Here is a 21085-nt window from a genome sequence, read left to right on the forward strand (position 1 = left end):
ATACTGGAATGTAATGGAACAAATGAGCTTTGTGCTGGGAAAACTGAGCTTAACGCATGTGCATAAAGTGCTATCCCACATTAGCCTGTTCGGTCCACGACTCCGCATAGGCTGATCAGAAACGAAAGCTCCACCTATATGGTTTTATTTTTTGAAGGAGGTCTCTTCTAAACAAAAATTCAGTAAAGGCGGAAAGAATCGTCCCTGATTAGCATGTGCGGACTGTACAGGTTTATATGGGATCACACTTGACGCACATGTTTTAAGACCAGAATGATCCTCAAACAGTCGTGCATATCCTGGTATGACAGCAAGCGGCTCTACAAAAGCAGACTAGTACTTTTGTATTGTACGCGACAACCTCCCAGGACCTGTTCAGGACACGTACCGTTCAGTGGCGCTCACACAATGTTTAGTGGTTCATGTCTTAGTTTCAAGACAACAGAGCTCCAGTAAAGACACTGGCATTTATGTGTATGTTTTATTTATAATAAATTTAACAAAAAAATGCAACACAAACTTATTAAAGGACAATAGAGTATAGACCATCAAAGGGCTATAACGTTACTAACATCTTAATAAAAAAAGAAAGTATATCTGTTGACCAAACAACAAAAACATTTTGACATAAGTATTACACATTATTGTTAATAAAGTTTACAATATATTAAAACATGAATTTAATTCGTTCCACAATTTACACTAGTGTCTTCACACTTTTCAAGTAAAGCACAACTATAAGTTCGAATTAAAAAACACTACCATTTTGTATTGGTTACTTTAAATGATGTATACCCCTAAGTATTTTTTTTCTACAAAAAGTCACACAGCGTTCCATACACAGGATCATACTTAATAACAAGAGAAATAAGTCATAACGTTGCTCACCTGAGACCTAAAGGAACTGAACTATTCTGGGCAGCTTTTGTGGGGCTCAGTAACGTTTAAAGAAATAAGCCAAGATATTACAACAAATGTTCTTAGAAAGTTTAAGGATGATTGCAAAATAGTATGACTTATAGAGTGCTCACTTTAGCCATAAAAGGAAGACTGCCTTGCATCCTGGTGGTCATGTTTTATGATAAATAAATAACTAGGACAAGGCCAATCAAGACCTCATGGGCATCATATTTTAGCAAACAAGAGATGTGTTTGTCAGAAACACAATGCCCCCTAATGCGCCACTTTTTGACCTTTGACTTAGAAGTATGACCTTGACCTTTCACCACTCAAAATGTGCAGCTCCATGAGATACACATGCATGCCACATATCAAGTTGCTATCTTCAATATTGCAAAAGTTATGCAATATTGCAAAACTTTAACCAAGGTTAAAGTTTTGGGACAAAATGACAGACAGACAGGCCAAAAACAATATACCCCCAATCATTTGATCGGGGGGGGGGGGCATAAAAAGGTAGAGGACAATCCAATTATGCTACATAATAATTACCAAACACCTTGCAGTTTCAGAGAAAAAGGTGTTTAGTGTATTCACAATATTTATATATGGAAAACAAGTTAGAACCAGCGCTGGGACTTGTTTGACCCCCAAGGACATGGCATGGACATGGTAGGGGAGCACAAACCAATGTAACTTGTCAAATATCAAACCTATGGGCATGGTGGTTTTGGATTCTTGCGATAAAAAGTCTTCACTACGTTATAGTTATATAAGGAAGACACAGGCGAGGCCATTTGGCCCAGGTACATGACTTGAAGAGCTTTATAGATAACCACTCTGAGAGGTTACATGCAAACTTTCAAATCTTTGGGCCTTGTGGTTTCAGAGGAGTCTTTTTTGTTTTCACTTTACACATATCAGGAAAACAAGTTACACATAAGCCGAGGCCAATTTTGACCCCAGGTGCATGATTTGAACTCATATGGTTGAGGACAAACATTTGACAATATGTGCAAAATACATAACATCTGGGCCTTTAAAGGAGAATATTTTTAAAGTTTTAATTATACATATATGTATACATATAATTGAAACAAGTTACACCAGTATTGACCCAAGGAGCATAATTGGAACTAACTTGGTAGAAGACATCTTTTAAATGGACATATATTTGTGTGCAAAACTTAAATTAAATAAAAACAATTCTTACATACACTAGAGCATGTAAGTAATATCTACCATATTTATTTTTGTACGATATTCATGTTATAAAGTTATATATTCAAATTGCACACTTACAAAATATATTTTATTAGATGTTCTATAATATTAGAATTAAATGCATGCACAAGGATGTATCATAACGCAGTATCTATAGTTAAAATCAAAATGGTGTATCAAAGTGTATATTGCAATGTTGTAAGGTTATATTGGAAACAAAGTATATACCTAAAATATTTCAGAAAGGATCACTTAACGATGTTACATGCAAAATACTAAACCTTTCAGTTTGGGTCTTTTAATTTTAAATGCCAATATTTTTTTTAATTTCACTATATTCATATAAGAGAAACCAGGATGGGTTAAAATTGACCCCAGTGACATGATTTGAAAAAAGCTTGGAAAGGGTCAACATGAGTTGCTAGATGCCAAACATATATTGCAATATCAGAGAAGATGTTTCAGTTTGCAATTGATACAAACATTTTGTATTAGGGAAACAAGTAACCCCCAAGACAGGGCCGAGTTTGACCCCTTGCACGTGATTTGAACAAGTTTTGTAGAGGACAACTATGGGATGTTACACTCCAAATATCAAACCTTTGGTCATTGAGGTTTCAAAATGTTGTGGTTTTCACTATATAAATAAAATGGAAACAAATAATACTAGGGTGGGGCAAATTCTGATACTACCTGCATGATTTGAAAATCCATTTTGAAGCAGGGTAAGCCAATGATCATTCCTATGAACTTTCTAAGATCTGTCAATGGGTTCTTGAAGAATAGAAGAAAACAAGAGCTGTCACCATAGGATGACTAATGCCCCCTATAAACGCTTGATAGAAGTTGAGCTTTTTTCGTAATCTAAACGCAGATTTCAAAACCTAAACGCGGACCCTAAGTTTAAGGTCAAGGTCACAGGGGTTAAAATTTTTGTGCGTATGGAAAGGCCTTGTCCATATACACATGCATACCAAATATGAATGTTATACCTCAAGGGACATAGAAGTTATGAGCATTTTCGAAACCTAAACGCAGATTTCGAAACCTAAATGCGGACCCTAACATCAAGGTCAAGGTCACAGGGGTCAAAATTTTTGTGTGTATGGAAAGAACTTAACCATACACACATGCATAACAAATATGAAGGTTATATCTCAAGGGACATAGAAGTTATGAGCATTTTTCGAAACCTAAACGCAGATTTCGAAACCTAAATGCGGACCCTAAGTTCAAGGTCAAGGTCACAGGGGTAATTTTTTGGGTGTGTATGGAAAGGCCTTGTCCATATTCACATGCATACCAAATATGAAGGTTATATCTCAAGGGACATAGAAGTTATGAGCATTTTTCGAAACCTAAACGCAGATTTCGAAACCTAAACGCGGACCCTAAGTTCAAGGTCCAGGTCACAGGAGTCAAAATTTGTGTGCGTATGGAAAGGCCTTGTCCATATACACATGCATACAAAATATGAAGGTTATATCTCAAGGGACATAGAAGTTATGAGCATTTTTCGAAACCTAAACGCAAAGTGTGACGGAAAGACGGACGAACAGTCCGATCACTATATGCCCCCTTTTCTTCGAAAGGGGCCATAAAAATATGGCATGCACTAAACAAACTGAGGGACCACGGACATCATGGTATCCAAAAAGCTCTCAATAAGCACTTAGTGCTCAGTTGAGCTAAAATATATTGCACAAAATGAACGTATCAGTTCGACATTTTACTTTTGAAGTATTCAAAGATACCAAGCCTTGACTTTGCATTAAGTGTCCAACATAGACGTATTATACAGAGGAATGGAAAGACATGGCAAAGTTCATTTGTCTTAACCCTTTGCATGCTGGGAAATTTGTCGTCTGCTTAAATGTCGTCTGCTGAATTCATAAAATTCGCATTTTCTTCGATTTATATTCAAAGAATTCTATCATAATAGCAAACAGTTTGGATCCTGATGAGACGCCACGTTCTGTGGCGTCTCATCTGGATCCAAACTGTTTGCAAAGGCCTTAAAAATTCGGTTCCCGCACTGAAAGAGTTAATCCTATGAAAGTGCGACAACCATGCTGATCAACCATGTATAAAAATGAGTTGGTTGACATATATTAAATGTGACCACACTTGCTGAGGTGTTTTTCATAGCATTTGTCGATTAATCAAGGTTATGCATACAGACACAAGTTAAAAGGATTTTTTTTCACATTTTCCACTGATTGTTTTGAAATCTGTACAAATGCTATATATCTCCAACATTTCATAAAAAATAAAATCGGTACAAAAAATGTTTTACAATATTGTAAGGTATTCCATAAGGAATACTTTTTAAAATATATAAATTAACATGATTGATCAGGACATTATAATATGATAAATAGAATATAAAGGGATAGTTGGATTTAGATAAAATACATCATGCTATATCTGAAACATTTAAACATTTAGGCAACTTTTAATTGAAAATCCATTCTAGAAGAGAAGTATGGTCCTAAATAATCCTGTGCAGTCAACACAGGCTTATCTGGAAGGATACTTTATGCTCATGCATTAAGCCCCTTTTTCCCATAGACAGGCTCATTTGAGCTCTCTGCAACCCTCATGGTCATCTGTTTTTCAGCCTCAAATGAAACACTTTACCTTCATCCAAATAATAAAATGCAGGAACATGATGATTTTAAGGTGTAGATTTCACATAACATGATTCTGGAATACAGCCCCTGGCACAAAGGAATGTCTAAACAACAACAAACAGTACATTAAACACTATCACAACATTGATAAAAACACCAACAACATTATATCAACAACTTATATAAACATCACTCTTGGAAAATGGAGATTAATGTATCTGTGTAAAGTGTTGTCCCAGATTAGCATGTGCAATCTGCACAGGCTGATCAGGGACGACACTTTCACTTGATGGAATCTTTTGTTAAAAGAAAATAATTTTAACAAAAATCCAGTCTCTCTGCAGAGGGTTTGTCACTGATTAGCCTGTGCAGACTACACTTTCCTCAAATGCATTAAGCCCTGTTTTCCCAGAGAGCTGTTCATATAAAAAACAACAACAGAATGATCCTATGATGCTCTGGGTGGTTCTTTCATTTGAAATGGTTCTAACTGTTCCTCAGGTGGCAAAAGTTTGTTCAACTGTTCCATTCTGGGCATGATATCATTCATGGTGTCTTTAATACGATTTAGAACAAGCACGGTTTCTGATGTGCGTTGGAATTGGTCGGCATATTTTGCGTATTTCCTTTGCTTTTCAGACATGCTCTGCATCAATTTCTGTATGATTAAGTCAATCTGAAATGGACAGAAGCACTTGAAATTCAAAAGCATCATCGACAATTTACAAGATTTCCATCAACAATCAGAGATACGGTATCACATAAACAAATAATATCAATGAAGTAATCAACGAAATAAAATGAATTCTGCAGTACTATATGCACAAACAATTTCTTGGTCACACAAATTGGATTTAAAAAAAGTGCCAAGCATACCAAACATCACAATCACATTATACATGTAATTATATTTTGAGTTTAAGTAAACATTTGAACCACATATTTGTGTTTTCAATTTCTACAATGACATTTATTATTACGTGGTATACATTTCTCAAAACAAAAGCTTCCAGACAAAATGATAGAATCTAAACTTTTCTTGCTCTAAATAAGGTAAAGGTTAATATAAGTAGCTTAAAAGGGGCAGATAAAGAATGCGAATATGTTAAAACAGTACCTGTGACAGTTTCAAATGATAAGGAAATAAATGTTAGTGCCAGAGGAAACGATACAATCAACTGCATCAATGTGTAAGTTTCAAAGGACGCAGCAATCAATATTAGCGCTAAAGGAAACCACTACTGTTGTGGAAGGTAAGACAAGACAGATGCACAGGAAAGTCACTTAATACCTATTGCTTCAAGATTTCATGGGACTTAAACTCCCAAGAAATCTTTACACAGCATTATTGCAGCAAAGCCTTGCATCAGCATCTATTTCATTTGATCCTTATACTAAAACTGCATATAAACCTCATATTATCACCTCTTTGATACGAATACAGAGTGCATTCTGATCAAAGGCTACGGACTCGGCCATCTGCTTGAGATGGTCCTGGTAGCGCAGACAGAGAGCCAGCAGGTGCTTGGGGTCCATCTTCTCCTGAACCTCGTTGTCACGGGAACTCGTAGGGATGTTCAAGGACCCTCTCAGTATGGGCCAGATCACAGGGATCGTGTTCAGTTTTGTGATTTCAGGATCAGGATCTATTGATCACAAGCAAATTCATTGAATTGATAACTCCAACCAAATTCAAAATGTTGTGACAGACGGATGGACTGACAGACTGACCGTGAACACCAATTTTATATCCCTCCGCCTTTGGGGAGGGATAAAAATAGAATATGTTAGGGGAATTTTTGAAAACTTTTGACAGAAAAAATAGTAACACGAATGTAAGAATCAATATCCAGGTTTCCACATAATCTAAATTAAAAGCTTCAAAACATTTTATCAATACTTGCATTTTTAGTATCATGCCTTAATAACTTAGGCTATAAAGAACTATTGAAATAATAACATGAGAGCCATGATGACCCTTTAGCACTCACATGAGTTAACGGACAACAATTTTTGAAGATTCAACCACATGATCTGGTTTTTGATCCCACTTGACCCAGATTCAAACACGGCAAAGATAATCATTCTGACAAAACTCAGTCAAGAATGAGCAATAAATGCAGCACAAAGAGGGGTAACAAGTTTTAATCTGACCTAAACTTTGGCCTAAATATGATAAACAATTTGACCAAGTAAATGTGGCCTCTAAAGTGGTAAAAGATTTTTCAAGGATTCAACCGGGTGAGTGGTGACCTAATTCTTGGACACTTGTGACTCATATTTGAACTTTGCATAGATTTGCTGAGAAATTTTATTTAGATAAACATTCTGACCAATGTTGACAATGTTGACAAATACCACCACACAACCCTCAACACCAGACATCACACTTCCTGCTCAGATGAGCTAAAAATAACACACCAAACACTTTCATCTATTTGCTATTTTTTTCATTCATCAGCATGTGAAAATAACACCATATTTGGAAAAACTCAGACCTAAACCACCTTGCTAAACTCAGCAAACATGCACAGTATAACCCTGGACTTATTTTTTAGTCTTCCACTACATGCCAACCTTCAATGATAAATTGTCCGGGGATGTATTCTTCATGGTTACACTACATGCCAACCTTTAATAATTGACTGTCCATCAGCAACAACGACGATGTTATGTTTGGGTGTGTACTCCCGGGTCTGCATCTCTCGGTGGGAGGGCATCGTGGCTGCACGCTGTCGATTGGCTTGATTACGGGGGGAGTTCTTTGGGGAATCTAAGAAATAATATTCTCTAAATGATTATATCCTAAAATTACAAGGATAACTTGTGGAGTGAAGTGAAGTAATATGCTCCATAATAATAGTGTCACTTATCATGCTCAATGGCTTGATTTTCTTTTAAGAGAAACCTTTTAATTATTTGAACAGTGAATACATAAAATAACTACTTCTTTCAATAATGCATGCCAGGCCCATGGCAATAAGTCTATCAGTATCCTTTTATTGATTTACTTATATGGTAGGTCTCACAAAATACGAAAGGCACTCCCGCTACATATTGGATCAATCATTGAATTCCATTACAACACGGTCAGAAGCAGATTTGTAGTTAAATATTTAATGACATGCGCTTCAGTTATGTAATATATCAAACAAAATAGCTGACAATAAGCCTAATTTCCTTGTAGAAACACATCATAACAAGGGCTGTTTGTAAAACATGCATGACCCCCATATGGGCTGTCAGTTGTAGTGGCAGGCATTGTGTGAATACGTTTTTTGTCACTGTGACCTTGACCTTTGACCTAGTGACCTGAAAATCAATAGGGGTCATCTGCCAGTCATGATCAATGTACCTATAAAGTTTCATGATCCTAGGCCTAATTATTCTTGAGTTATCATCAGGAAACCATTTTACTGTTTCGAGTCACTGTGACCTTGACATTTGACCTAGTGACCTGAAAATTAATAAGGGTTATCTGCCAGTCATGATCAATGTACCTATGAAGTTTCATGATCCGAGGCGTAAGCATTCTTGAGCTATCATCTGGAAACCATTTAACTATTTTGAGTCACTGTGACCTTGACCTTTGACCTAGTGACCTGAAAATCAATAGGTGTCATCTGCCAGTCATGATGAATGTTCCTATGAAGTTTCATGAACCTAGGCGTAAGCATTCTAGAGTTATCATCCAGAAACCATTTTACTGTTTTGAGTCACTGTGACCTTGACCTTTGACCTAGTGACCTGAAAATCAATAGGGGTCATCTGCCAGTAATGATCAATGTTCCTATGAAGTTTCATGATCCTAGTCCTAAGCGTTCTTGAGTTATTATCCGGAAACCATTCTACTGTTTCGAGTCACTGTGACCTTGACCTTTGACCTAGTGACCTGAAAATCAATAGGGGTCATCTGCCAGTCATGATCAATGTTCCTATGAAGTTTCATGACCCTAGGCGTAAGCATTCTAGAGTCATCATCCAAAAACCATTTTACTGTTTCGAGTCACTGTGAACTTTGACCTAGTGACCTGAAAATCAATAGGGGTCATCTGCCAGTCATGATCAATGTACCTATGAAGTTTCATGATCCTAGGCGTAAGTATTCTTGATAAATCATCCGGAAACCATTTTACTGTTTCAAGTCATTGTGACCTTTATCTTTGACCTAGTGACCTGAAAATCAATAGGGGTCATTTGCCAGTCATGATCAATGTACCTATAGAGTTTAATGATCCTAGGCCTAAGCATTCTTGAGTTATCATCCAGAAACCATTTTACTATATAGAGTCACTGTGACCTTGACCTTTGACCTAGAGACCTGAAAATCAAAAGGGGTCATCTGCCAGTCATGATAAATGTACCTATGAAGTTTCATGATCCTAGGCCTTAGTGCTCTTGAGTTATAATCTGGAAACCATCTGGTGGACGGACGAACGGGCTGACCGACATGTGCAAAACAATATACCCCCTCTTCTTCGAAGGGGGGCATAAATATATTTATGTAGCTGAGAACAGAAATAATGAGTCTTGTACAATGTCCAGTTTAACTCATTCCATACTACAGCCTTATCTCTAGGCAGCCCCTATCAGTAATAGCCTTATCTACCCCTAGCTAATCAGGACCCTCATCAGCTCTGAATGCCTGACAGATTATCTGATTATTGTTACTTTTAGTGGTGTGAAATGGTATATAGTGTTTTTAAGTATTGTTACTTTGTTGACGGTTTATGTGACAGATGTTTTATTATTATATTTCCAATTTAAAAATGAATGTAGTAATATATGAAAATTTAGAAATCTTGCATAACTTATCAAATAAAAAAACATTGAATTATATCCAAATAATTTATCCAATACCATTATTATCTATGTATACACTTTTTACAAATAGAAACTGTTATAATGAATAAAAACAATCTTTTAAAATTATTTTAAAATAAAACAAAATAAATAATTAAATGACATATAAACAATAATAAGATATTGCTTATAATAAAAACAAACATTAATAAGCACAGTTATGTTTCAATTGCAAGTAATTTTATGAAAAATAAATAAACGAGAACATCTTAATATGCTTATATTAAAACTTAATTAAAATGTAGAATGAAATAAAATACAAAAATAGAATACAAATAACTATAAAAAAAACAACATGAGTTACCATGACTTAATTTATTTATTTTTATCTTTTTTTGCACAGGGTTTTGACCAGAAATGATAAAACAAAATCATTTTCCAAATTATGAAAGTATTTGTTACAAGAATTTTCTTAGGTTGAAAAACTTACTGCAAATAAATAGCTGTTTATTTAAATGCCAATATGAACAGACGTATTTTTAAGTCATTAGGCATTCAGAGCTACATCTAAGTTGTCGTATATTTACGACGCTAGGAATTCACACTGTAGATTATTGGACACATATATACGACGCTAGGAACTCCACTGTTGATTATTTGGACGCATATATACGACACTAGGGCTGAATGGGTTAAGAAATGTTCCCATACCCTATCAGTGCTCCAGCTAGAATTTGAAAAGGGCAGGGTGGCTTTTTTGGCAAAAGGGCACTTTCGACGCGCAGTATTTTGTGAAAAGGGCACTTTCGACGCGCAGTATTTTGTGAAAAGGGCACGTTCGAGCGCGCGGGTGTTTCTGGAATGCTTTCTATTGCATGTTAATTTATATGTTATAAATAATTGTATTATTCCCATTATTATCAAACCATTCAAATATAATGTCTACAATGAGGATTAAACTAATTACAATGTAATAAGAGATTTATGAATTATCATATGTAAAAAAAAAAAAAAAAAAAATTTTTTTTTTTTTTTTTTTTTTTTTGAGGGGGGGGGGGGGGGGGCAGGGCGGAGGTTCGGGGGGGCAGGGCGGAGGTTCGGGAGGGCAGGGCGCGGCGCCCTTCGATTAAGGCCTAGCTGGAGCACTGCCCTATTATCTGTTTATAATTATGATTTTAGAATTACACATGTTCCCAGCCTCACACCTGCAGAGATAGGTTTGCTGATTGCATACGAGGTGTATGGTATGTCCTCGTCTCTCTGTGACTTGATGCTGCTGCCTGGGGCGCCGGCTGGGGGCTGACTGCTTTGTTCTGATCCCATCCTTAGGACTAGATAAAAAACTTCAATATCTTAACACACTGAAAGAGTTACCAACTCTTGTCTGCAGAATATGGTCAGCATGTGCTATTAAATGTCACAAAACAATTGCTGTCTAACAACAAGAATACTGCCCGCAGATGCTGAAAATTCAATGTTGTTATATTTAAATATTACAAACATCCTTTTTATGTGTCCTTTTCATTGAATGAATTCATTATTGTGATTATATAGTATGTTTTTTTGTGTTTTTTTATGGACAATGAGACCATAGTCATGAAGATTAGAAAGATAAAATATTTTCCTTCAAATTAAGTTCACTTTGTGTGGAGGGTGGTCATATTACTCGGAATCAACAACAAAGTAATCATTTTTAGTAAAATCTAATCAGATTCAACAAAACAGATGTAATATAATTTTGAACATGAAATGCAACAAGAACAGCATCTGATTCGATTTTACTAAAAATGATTACCGGTACTTTATAGTTGATTCCGAGTAATATGACTATCCTCAACACATGACTGATTTAAGAACTTCCTGTTAATCATAATATAAAATATATCACCCAACGTTATATCAGGCGGATATCAATGCGGTGGTATGATAAATAATATCTTCAATGATGCTTCAATTTTGTAAAGTAAAAGCTATTATTAAAGGGGCCTTTTCACAGATTTTGGCATTTTTTAACTTATTCATTAAATGCTTTATATCGATAAATGTAAACATTGGATCGTAAAAGCTCCAGTAAAAAATCAAGAATAAAATTAAAAAAAGGAAAAGAACATTGCCCGGACCAGGTTTTGAACCAGTGACCCCTGGAGTCCTGCCAGAGTCCTGAAGTAAAAACGCTTTAGCCTACTGAGCTATTCCGCCGAGTACACATACTGAACGTATTTTATACCTTATATAAGCAATCTTCGTAGTTTCACAAAATTTAACGACAAAAACAGAACTCTCCAAATTATTCAATCGTTTCGCGTTGCAACGCTTTATAATTTTTAGGTTTTAAAATCGTCAAAAGATGCATATAATGGCTCTATTAGACCATGGTAAATGTTCAGTATTACTGTTTCCTCACAAATATCATAACTAAAACGAAAATTTGCGAATCTGAAACAACTTTTTTCAATTTTGTCAATTTACCAAAGCGTGAAAAGATCCCTTTAAACATTGATATTGATATTAATATGAACATCAAGGGTTTAACGGTCATGAACTCACCACAATCATAATACATGAACATCTCTTCTGGACATTAGATGCACCTAAAGTTGCTTCCTCGTATTAGCAATTTAACATTTGATTTAACAAGTTGAAAATAAGCTAAAATACTGATAATTTAAATGAGAATATCCTTAAATTTTGTGAGAAAAAGTGTTTCTGATGGATAACAACAACAGGTAAAAGTTGATACTATTTTCTTACAGCAAATGGAAATTGGGTCACAAATTCTGACGTGTAAACAGCACTTCTGCAGTGTGTGTGTGTGAACAATTCAAATGTCACAGAAATAGCGATACAGCGAGAATAGCGATGTCAACTAAACAAAGTGAATAAATTAAAGGTTACAAAATAGGTAAGTTACAATTATTCAACTCTCAGCTTTATAACCCAAAGCTAGGTTGGCGCTAAGGAAAAAAAAGCAGTAGCCAAATTTCAGCTTTACGATGACAACCCTCAGCTTACAAGCTAATTTGCTCTATATATGAGTGTAATTTTCGCTTAGTTTGCGATACTTAAACAGAATAAACAATACCATAATTATTATCAAGCAAACTACTTTTAATTAAAATATTTATTATTTTTCACTTGAAATTAAATGCGGCATTCATTTATTGAGATTTCATTTTATTTCATTTTAATGTATAGACAGTAACGGGAGACTCCTTTCGCTTCCCCCTCTCACCAATATTTTTTACGAAGGTACTTGTCAAACACCGTAGTCTGGTGCTGTTTGCCTCTTTAGAAATACATATACTGCAATGTACAAGTCGTAAATTGACATATTTTTTTCTATATTTTCAATAGGTCAATACTTTCCCATCATGTGCATTAATTCCGATGTAATTTCTTTCATTATAAAATACTACAATATTGAGTTGCACGTATAATGGTATATTTAGTTACAGCATGTGGTATGTTGCATCACGCAAGCTTTCGATGCGTGGAATTTAAAGGGGCCTTTTCACAGATTTTGGCATGTTTTGAAGTTTGTCATTAAATGCTTTATATTGATAAATGTTAACCTTGGATATAAAAAGCTCCAGTAAAAAATCAAAATTAAAATTTAAAACAAGAGGGCCTGAAAGGTCCGAAGTCGCTCACCTGAAAGGAAAGGAACTGACATGTTCTTTGCAGCCCAAGATGTCATTAGAACAAAATGTTCTCACCAACTTTCATGACTAGTGAACACACTGGCAGCCACGTTTTTCAACAGACCAGAACCATTTTCATACACATCCAAGATATCATTTAAACAAATATTCTGACAAAGTTTCATGAAGATTCATGAAGCCATATAAGGCAAAATGCCCCACCCCCTGGTGGCCATGTGTTTCAAGCAAATTGAACCATTTTCGAACTTGTCCAAGATATCATTGGGACAAATCTTCTGACAATGTTTCATGATGATCGGACATTAAGTATGGCTTCTAGAGTGTTAACATGGTTTTACTATTGCTATAAGTATGGCTTCTAGAGTGTTAACATGGTTTTACTATAGCTATATAAGTAAATGTGCCATGCCCCCTTGGCGGCCATGTTTTTCCACCAACTGGAACAATTTTCGAATTCGTCCAAGATATCATTGGGACAAATCTTCTGACCAAGTTTCATGAAGATCGGAAAATAAATGTGGCCTCTAAAGTGTTAACATTAAGGTTTTACTATAGCCATATAAGGAAAAATGCCCCGTCCCCTGATGGCCATGTTTTTCAACCAACTGGCATCATTTTTGAACTTGTCCAAGATATTATTGGGATGAATCTTCTGACCAAGTTTCGGACAATAAATGTGGCCTCTAGAGTGCTAACAAGATTTTACTATAGCCATATAAGGAAAAATGCCCCGCCCCTTGGCAGACATGTTTTTCAAGCAAAAACAACCATTTTCAAACTCATCCAAGATATCATGGAGACCAATCTTGTGACCAAATTTCATTTTCATGAAGATTGGACAATAAATGTGACCTCTAGAGTGTTAACAAAGTTTTACAAAAGCCATATATACATGTAGCCATATAAGGAAAAATGCCCCGCCCCCTGGTGGCCATGTTTTTAAAGCAACCAAAACCATTTTCGAACCCATCTAAGATATCATTGGGACAAATCTTCTGAAGAAGTTTCATGAAGATCGGAAAATAAATGTGGCCTCTAGAGTGTTAACAAAGTTTTACTAAAGCCATATAAGGAAAAATGCCCTGCCCCCTGGCGGCCATGTTTTTCAACAAACCGGCATCATTTTCGAACTGGTCCAAGATATTATTGAGATGAATCTTCTGACAGAGTTTCATGAAGATCAGACAATAAATGTGGCCTCTAGAGTGTTAACAAGATTTTACTATAGCCATATAAGGAAAAATGCCCCGCCCCTTGGCAGCCATGTTTTTCAAGCAAAGGTTACCATTTTCAAACTCATCCAAGATATCATTGAGACCAATCTTCTGACCAAGTTTCATGAAGATTGGACAATAAATGTGGCCTATAGGGAGGTAACAAGGCAAATGTTAACGCCACACAACGGACAACGTACGACAGACAAAAGCTCACCATGTGCACGTTGTGCTCAGGTGAGCTAAAAAAGTAACCCTCATCTGGGCTTGAACCACTGACCCCTGGAGTCTTGGCGTAAAAGTCTACCACTTAAACCACTCAGCCATCCATGCTCAAAACAATCAGAGAAGTATTTTATACTTTATATAAGCAACCTTTGTAGTTTCACAAAATATAACGGCAACAACAGAACTCTCCAAATTATACAATCAATTTGCGTTGCAACGCTTTATAATTTTCAGGTTTTTAAATCGTCACAAGATGCATATAATGGATATTTTAGAGCATGGTAAATGTTCAGTATTACTTTTTCCTCACAAATATCATAACTTAAACAAAAATTAGCGAATCTGAAACAACTTTTTTTAATTTTGTCAATTTACCAAAACGTGAAAAGGCCCTTTTAACGGTTATTGTTTAATGAGACGCTTAATTCATGACCAACGTCAATATATAATAAATAATAGTCGCCAGTTAACACCGCCTTTAAGTTTAACCCCTCCCTCATAAGCACCTCTCGTAACAGATTGGACGGGGAACATCACTGTTTGGCGACTGGAAAGTTACACGAGAATTTCTCATGACATTTTGGTCATTACACGACACGCTTCAGTGATACAGTTCTAACGTGAATCGCCGAGTAATCCTTATGTTCGGAAGTCTGGTCGCAGTGTAAAGCGTGACCAATTAAGGGATTAACTATGCGAATTATCGACCTAAACAAAGCGGTTGTTCTTATGAATTTATCCCATCTGGCCTTTCCAGTAAGGGTTTTATCTGTGTATTCATGCCGATGTTTCTGGCAATTTATACGGCCTGAAAACAGGGATTAAGAGAGTGCATTTGAACATCAGAGGGTCCAGTTTTTCAATTGCCAAAGTCATGAAAATCTTATTTTTGATCGCCAACCGGGAATTGTAATTGCCAAATGCGATTTTGGCGATCGTTTATGTTAACATAGCCAAAGGGTTCCTGGGAGCTGCAATGGGCTGTCTATTGTCCTAAGGTGCAAAATTTTATAACCACTGCAAGGGCTAAGGTACACTGATACTGCAAAAACCAGGGTCTTCCCCAGGCCATTTAAGCGCCCCTTGCCGGGGCGCTTGAATTTCGAAATCAGAGTCCCCGGGGCGCTTGAAATTTTCCGATCAGTGTATTCTTCAGTAAAATAAAGTGGAGATTGTCCAAAAAAATCAAGGTTTCCCTATCAGTGTATCAATATTCCCTGTTTTAAAAGAGCACTCGGTACCTACTTTCACAATTAATCGCCATAAACACCACATGGGGTAATGGATAATCCACTGATAAGAGAATAGCATGACGCGCGTATCGATTATTCTAGCCACATTACACGGTCATTTAAATGCTGACAAGGATGTATCTGGTAACTTTCCAGTCGTCAAACTGTGAAGTTCATCGTCCAATTGGTTACGAGAATGCTTATGAGGGCGGGGTTAACTATCGACCATTATTTTTGATTGACGTCGGGCATAAAGTAAGAGTTTTTCGCAGCTTGATTAGTAAGAAGTTGTACCATTTGAGTAATATAAACCGGTAATTAGTACAGTACAGAACATTAAAGATGGTTTCGGGCATCATCATCACACCTTTTTACTGTAAACAAGTGTTACCTACGACTCATAATTAATACGAGAAATTAATTGCAAGTGGTAAACAATTAATTATTATAGCGAGTAAGTTGTGCAAATTACTCCCGGTTACAATTATGTGATAACAATTTATTTAATTCCAGTACATGTATATTTCAACATGTCCATTTATAGAACTGATTAACCTCGTTTTTCTGACATTTATTCGACACGGAATGCGCTTTAACAAATTTTCGTTGAATAAATTACGCACACTTGTAAATGTTTCGTCCGATAATCGATAGTTAGAAGACTGATGATGGCAACCGGCCGTGATCCTCGTGGACAACGTGAATTTCATGCATAATTCCGTAAAAACATTTATTCGACTCGTAAAGTGTTTAAACAAATTATCGTTGAATTTATAACGCAACGGTTAATATTTGTTGAAATCTCAAATGGGAATAATTAAATTTGTAATCCGAAACCCATTCCCGTAAGTCGATGTTAACGCGTTTTTAATCCGAAACACACTTCCGAATGTAAATGTTACCGCAACGTTAAATATTTTTGCTTCAAATTAGCAGTGCAAATTTTATTTTGTGTCGAATCTTTTTCTAAATTAAAAAGAGCGCGAAAAGTATGCAGCATGTACAACGTCGCGTCTATTGCATACAAATGGCGTGTATTGAGCGTTTTAACAAGCACACAACAGGTCAGGGGATTGACGCATATTCAGACGCAATATTTCATCAAATCTATAAATAGTCACTTAAAAAATGGCAAGGTTTGTGTTAAAGAAATAACTGAAAGCTTTTATCGTAAATATTTACCAGAAAGAGATTGATAAAAACGGAATAAACGGGATTATCGGATAATAAATAGAAACTTGAAAAATAGTAAGTATACAGTAATAGTCAGGTTGAAACGGATGTATTGGGGAATCGTTCGAGTCGGGATTTTACTATCTGTGCGGAAAAGTTTTAAAACAATTAAACAATATAAAAAAAATATATTTTTAAATGACTGGGGGAATTTTTTGAAGAGTCATAGCGCACCAAAAGACGTCTTTTGACGCTGTTTTTCTTTGAGTTATAACGCACCACAGAACGTGAATTGACACGTAAAATTAAAAAAAAATCAACGTATGGAGGGGACACCCCTCCGGAACCCATCCCCGATCGGCCCCGGGGCGCCTGAAAAAAATCCTGGGGAAGGCACTGAAAACTTATCAACGTTTTTACCTGTCTAATGCACAACTCATGCGAATGGTACCATTAAAGCATGAAATAATTGCTTTTAATTTACTTTGTTATTCTTTTGTGCGCTATATCCACCATATTGGAAAACTGTCGTAAAGTTGCCCATTAAAAGTGTCCCTTTCAGTTAGGTCGCAGTTCACCAATCTTTTGCACGTTGTGATGTTTGATGTAGCTTAGTTAGGTAAGGTTGATAACGATGTCAAAGAAATGTTGAACATTTACACTGTTCAAAATTTCAACATTAACATGTCAGCAAGATTAGTGTGTTTAAACATAGTCGAGTTTTTTAGGTTGCATGCAAAAGATAACCTTGGTAGACTGCCATCCGGGTAAATTTTATGTGTTCTTGAAGTTTATTCATCGCTATCCTTAATTAGTACAATGTCTGTTTAATGATACACATTGAATAGCAGCGCAGAACTGCGGTTGTGTTTATAAAGGGGTTCATATGGACTCCCAGTGCTGTCATAGCAAATATTATCAAAGGCTCTGGTAGTCAGTTTATATGGACTATAAAATAAGTGGGATCGAGAAGATACACAAAACAAGCTGGTCGGACCTTTGTTTTTGGTACAATTATTTCAAGTAAATTGTCAAAACCTTTGCTTTTATTGGTTTTAGTATTAATTATGATGTGGGTCTGTTACTATTTTACTTTTTAGTGCTACGCGAAAATAAGTTACAAAACGGGTAATATCAAGAATGGCAGGCGCCTATTTTTAGTATTTATATCCCAGTTATTTCCACTTGACTTCTTACGATATAGTTTGTGAATAACTTACCCTTTGTATCAATGATTTTGAACTAAAATACGGAGGAAGAAAAATACGCCAGTTCATTGATTTTATGTTTACATCTTAAACTGCCGGAAAGAAATGACCCGAAAGATTAATAAAACAGCTCATGGTTAGACTTCACTAATTTTCCTGTTAAAATTCCTAGCTGGTGTCAGTTGCTTTCAGTTGATGTAAGCCCTGAATTATACCTGCACTACCCTGTCTCATACCGGACAGACATGTATAATGCTGAAATTTTCGCTTAATTACGAGCTTAACGCTCGATTGGTCATAATCGGCTCGGGTACTACTTACATGTACCCCGGGTACTCTTAAATATACAAACATGAACCCCGGGTACGGTAAATATACTTCTTCTTCTTCTTCTTCTTCTTCTTCTTTTTCTTCTTCTTTTTCTTCTTCTTCTTCTTCTTCTTCTTCTTCTTCTTCTTCTTCTTCTTCTTCTTCTTCTTCTTCTTCTTCTTCTTCTTCTTCTTCCAGTAATGTACAGGTCCCCTCTGGGGCAGTTTCGTACATGGGGGTTTATGTACAGGGACGTGTGCACGGCGCGCAACTATATACAGTGCTGATTAAAAGGTTAAAAACATCTGCCTCTCGGGCCTATCGCTGCGCCGACAGGCCCCTCTTGAAGGCCTCTACGCTGTCAGCTATGGTGCCCGGCGATGGGTGCTGGTTCCACAGTCTGATGGCGGAGGGGAAGAAGGAGTACTTGTAGACGTCTGTCCGACAGAAGGGTAGCAAGAAGCGTGTGCAGTTGCCCCTTGTGCTTGTGGTAGTCGGGTGAAAGAAGGTCTCTGGTTGGATGTCAATGAGGAAGTGTGTTATTCTGTACACCATTACAAGTTTGGCGTTGGAGCGTCGTTCGGCAAGGGGCTGCCACCCAAGGTTTGCCACCATTTGGCTGGTGCTGCTTAATATGGAATTTTTACACCCATTATTGCTGCTTCTTCCTGTTTTTGCGCGATGATTATCTGAGATATTAACTCTATGATTCTACATTCTCAAATCTTTTCTATAAAGAAGGAATGTAGTTGACAATTGTTAATAGTTTTATTTGATCGTTCGTCAAAAAGTTGTAATTCTGTTACTCTTGTATCTTCAATGCAATTGAGTAATTAAATAGTAATTAAATTGAATGCGTTTTAATTCCCTTTTATTATTGTTTAATTTGAGTTACAATGCTATGACGTTAAATTTTATTTACACTTGAATGTATTATGAATATTGCTGGGCCAAGTGTGAGGTTGAGCGCTCTATAACCAGGTTTAAACCCCCAATGCTTTGCATTGACCGTTCCAAGGCGGTGACCCCAGCTTTATTCATATTTTGTGTTTATGTTGGTTTGTATTGTGCTGTATTGTGCTGTTTTGTACTGTTTGGGCAATCGGTCACTTGCCTTAAATAAAGGACCAACTAATTGTTTTTAATGAAAATTCAATACTGCTCCAGCAGCTGGAGTTTCACTTCTTTATATTGTAGTGTGGTAGTCTCCCTTGACGAATCTGGCTGCTCGGGTCGGACAGCTTCCAGTTGGTTGATGTTTGTCTTAGTGTGGGGGTCCCAGGCAGTTCCTGCGTACTCTAGGATTGGCCTGACAAGGGTCTGGTAACACTGTGCCTTTATATCCTGTGGGCAGCTTGTCAGGTTTCTCCTGAGGAAAGCGAGGCTGTTGTTTGCTTTCTTTGCGGTCGTGGCTACATGCGTGTTCATGGTCAGCTTCTCGTCGATATGGACTCCGAGGTATGTTCCTCCCTTCACTACCTTGAGATCCCTACCATGGATGGAGTAGGTAGAACGGATGGGGTTTCTCTTCCTTGTGATTTGGATGACCTCACATTTAGATGGGTTGAAGGACATCAACCAGTCCCGTTCCCTTTTCTGTAGCCTGTCCAGGTCCTCTTGCAGGGCCTTTGCGTCCTGTGCGCAGCGGATCTTCCTGTACAAGAGGCTATCGTCTGCGAAGAGGCGAGTTGGTGATGTTGTCTGTAGTGGAAGGTCATTGATGTAGAGGAGGAAGAGAAGTGGGCCGATGACAGATCTTTGGGGCACTCCAGAAGTGACGGGTGCTGTGTCGGAAGACTTCCCTTCCACCAGGACTTGCTGGGACCTGTTACTTAGGAAGCTGCGAATCCACTGGAGCTGGCTTCCCCTGATGCCATAATAACTTAGTTTGCTGGCGAGTCTTTCGTGTGGGACCTTATCGAAGGTCTTGCTAAAGTCGAGCAAGATTGCGTCGATCTGTTCTCCCTCGTCCAGAGCTTTGGCTAGGTCATTTATGGTAAGGATGAGTTGGCTATCTGTGGATCTCCTCTTCCTGAACCCATGTTGTTGGTCGGTGAGGATCCGATGTTTGTCGAGGTGGGTCATTATTTGGCTGTGGAGGATGTGCTCAATCAGCTTGCTGCAAACACAGGTTAGTGAGATAGGCCTGTAGTTGGCGGGGTCACTGCGGTCACCTTTTTTAAATATTGGGATGACATTTGCATGTTTCCAATCTGATGGCACTTCCCCTTGGTCGAGTGAGGCAGAGAAGAGTAGTGTGAGGACTGGTGCCAGTTCTTGGGCGAAGTCTTTCAGGAACTTGGTGGAGATGCTGTCCGGACCTGTTGCCTTGTGTGGGTCAAGGTTCGCCAGAAGCTTCCTTGTTCCTTCCTCTCCAATGGTGAAGCTGGGCATGTCTGGGAAATGGGTATCTCCAGGTGATGGAATTTGTGTTGAGTCCTCACTTGTGAATACGCTGCAAAACTGGTCGTTTAGTATGGTCGCTTTGGTGGTTGGGTC

At 37.2% G+C, this 21085-nt stretch overlaps 1 protein-coding gene across 1 annotated transcript; it reads right to left on the reverse strand.

Moving 5' to 3' along the window:
- Window positions 1-3840: 3840 nt before the first annotated feature.
- On the reverse strand, window positions 3841-18387 carry LOC127850090 (BLOC-1-related complex subunit 5-like). The gene is made up of 5 exons (XM_052382865.1): window positions 18290-18387; window positions 10766-10891; window positions 7390-7530; window positions 6183-6403; window positions 3841-5433 (listed from the first exon to the last, which is right to left on the reverse strand). The coding sequence occupies exons 2-5, from the start codon at window positions 10881-10883 to the stop codon at window positions 5206-5208; spliced, it is 708 nt and encodes a 235-aa protein (XP_052238825.1). The 5' UTR covers window positions 10884-10891; window positions 18290-18387; the 3' UTR covers window positions 3841-5205.
- Window positions 18388-21085: the final 2698 nt, after the last annotated feature.

This window comes from Dreissena polymorpha, chromosome 11 (genome assembly GCF_020536995.1).
Source record: "Dreissena polymorpha isolate Duluth1 chromosome 11, UMN_Dpol_1.0, whole genome shotgun sequence".
Classification (NCBI taxonomy): Eukaryota; Metazoa; Mollusca; class Bivalvia; order Myida; family Dreissenidae; genus Dreissena; species Dreissena polymorpha.

What these genes read in the sequence shown, in the direction of transcription:
- LOC127850090 (XM_052382865.1), bottom strand. Translation starts at nt 10,883, where the DNA reads ATGGGATCAGAACAAAGCAGTCAGCCCCCAGCCGGCGCCCCAGGCAGC. An exon ending in CAGCAAACCTATCTCTGCAG is followed by an intron (nt 7,531 to 10,765) that starts GTGTGAGGCTGG and finishes ATTATTTCTTAG; the next exon opens with ATTCCCCAAAGAACTCCCCC. An exon ending in TGGACAGTCAATTATTAAAG is followed by an intron (nt 6,404 to 7,389) that starts GTTGGCATGTAG and finishes TGTGATCAATAG; the next exon opens with ATCCTGATCCTGAAATCACA.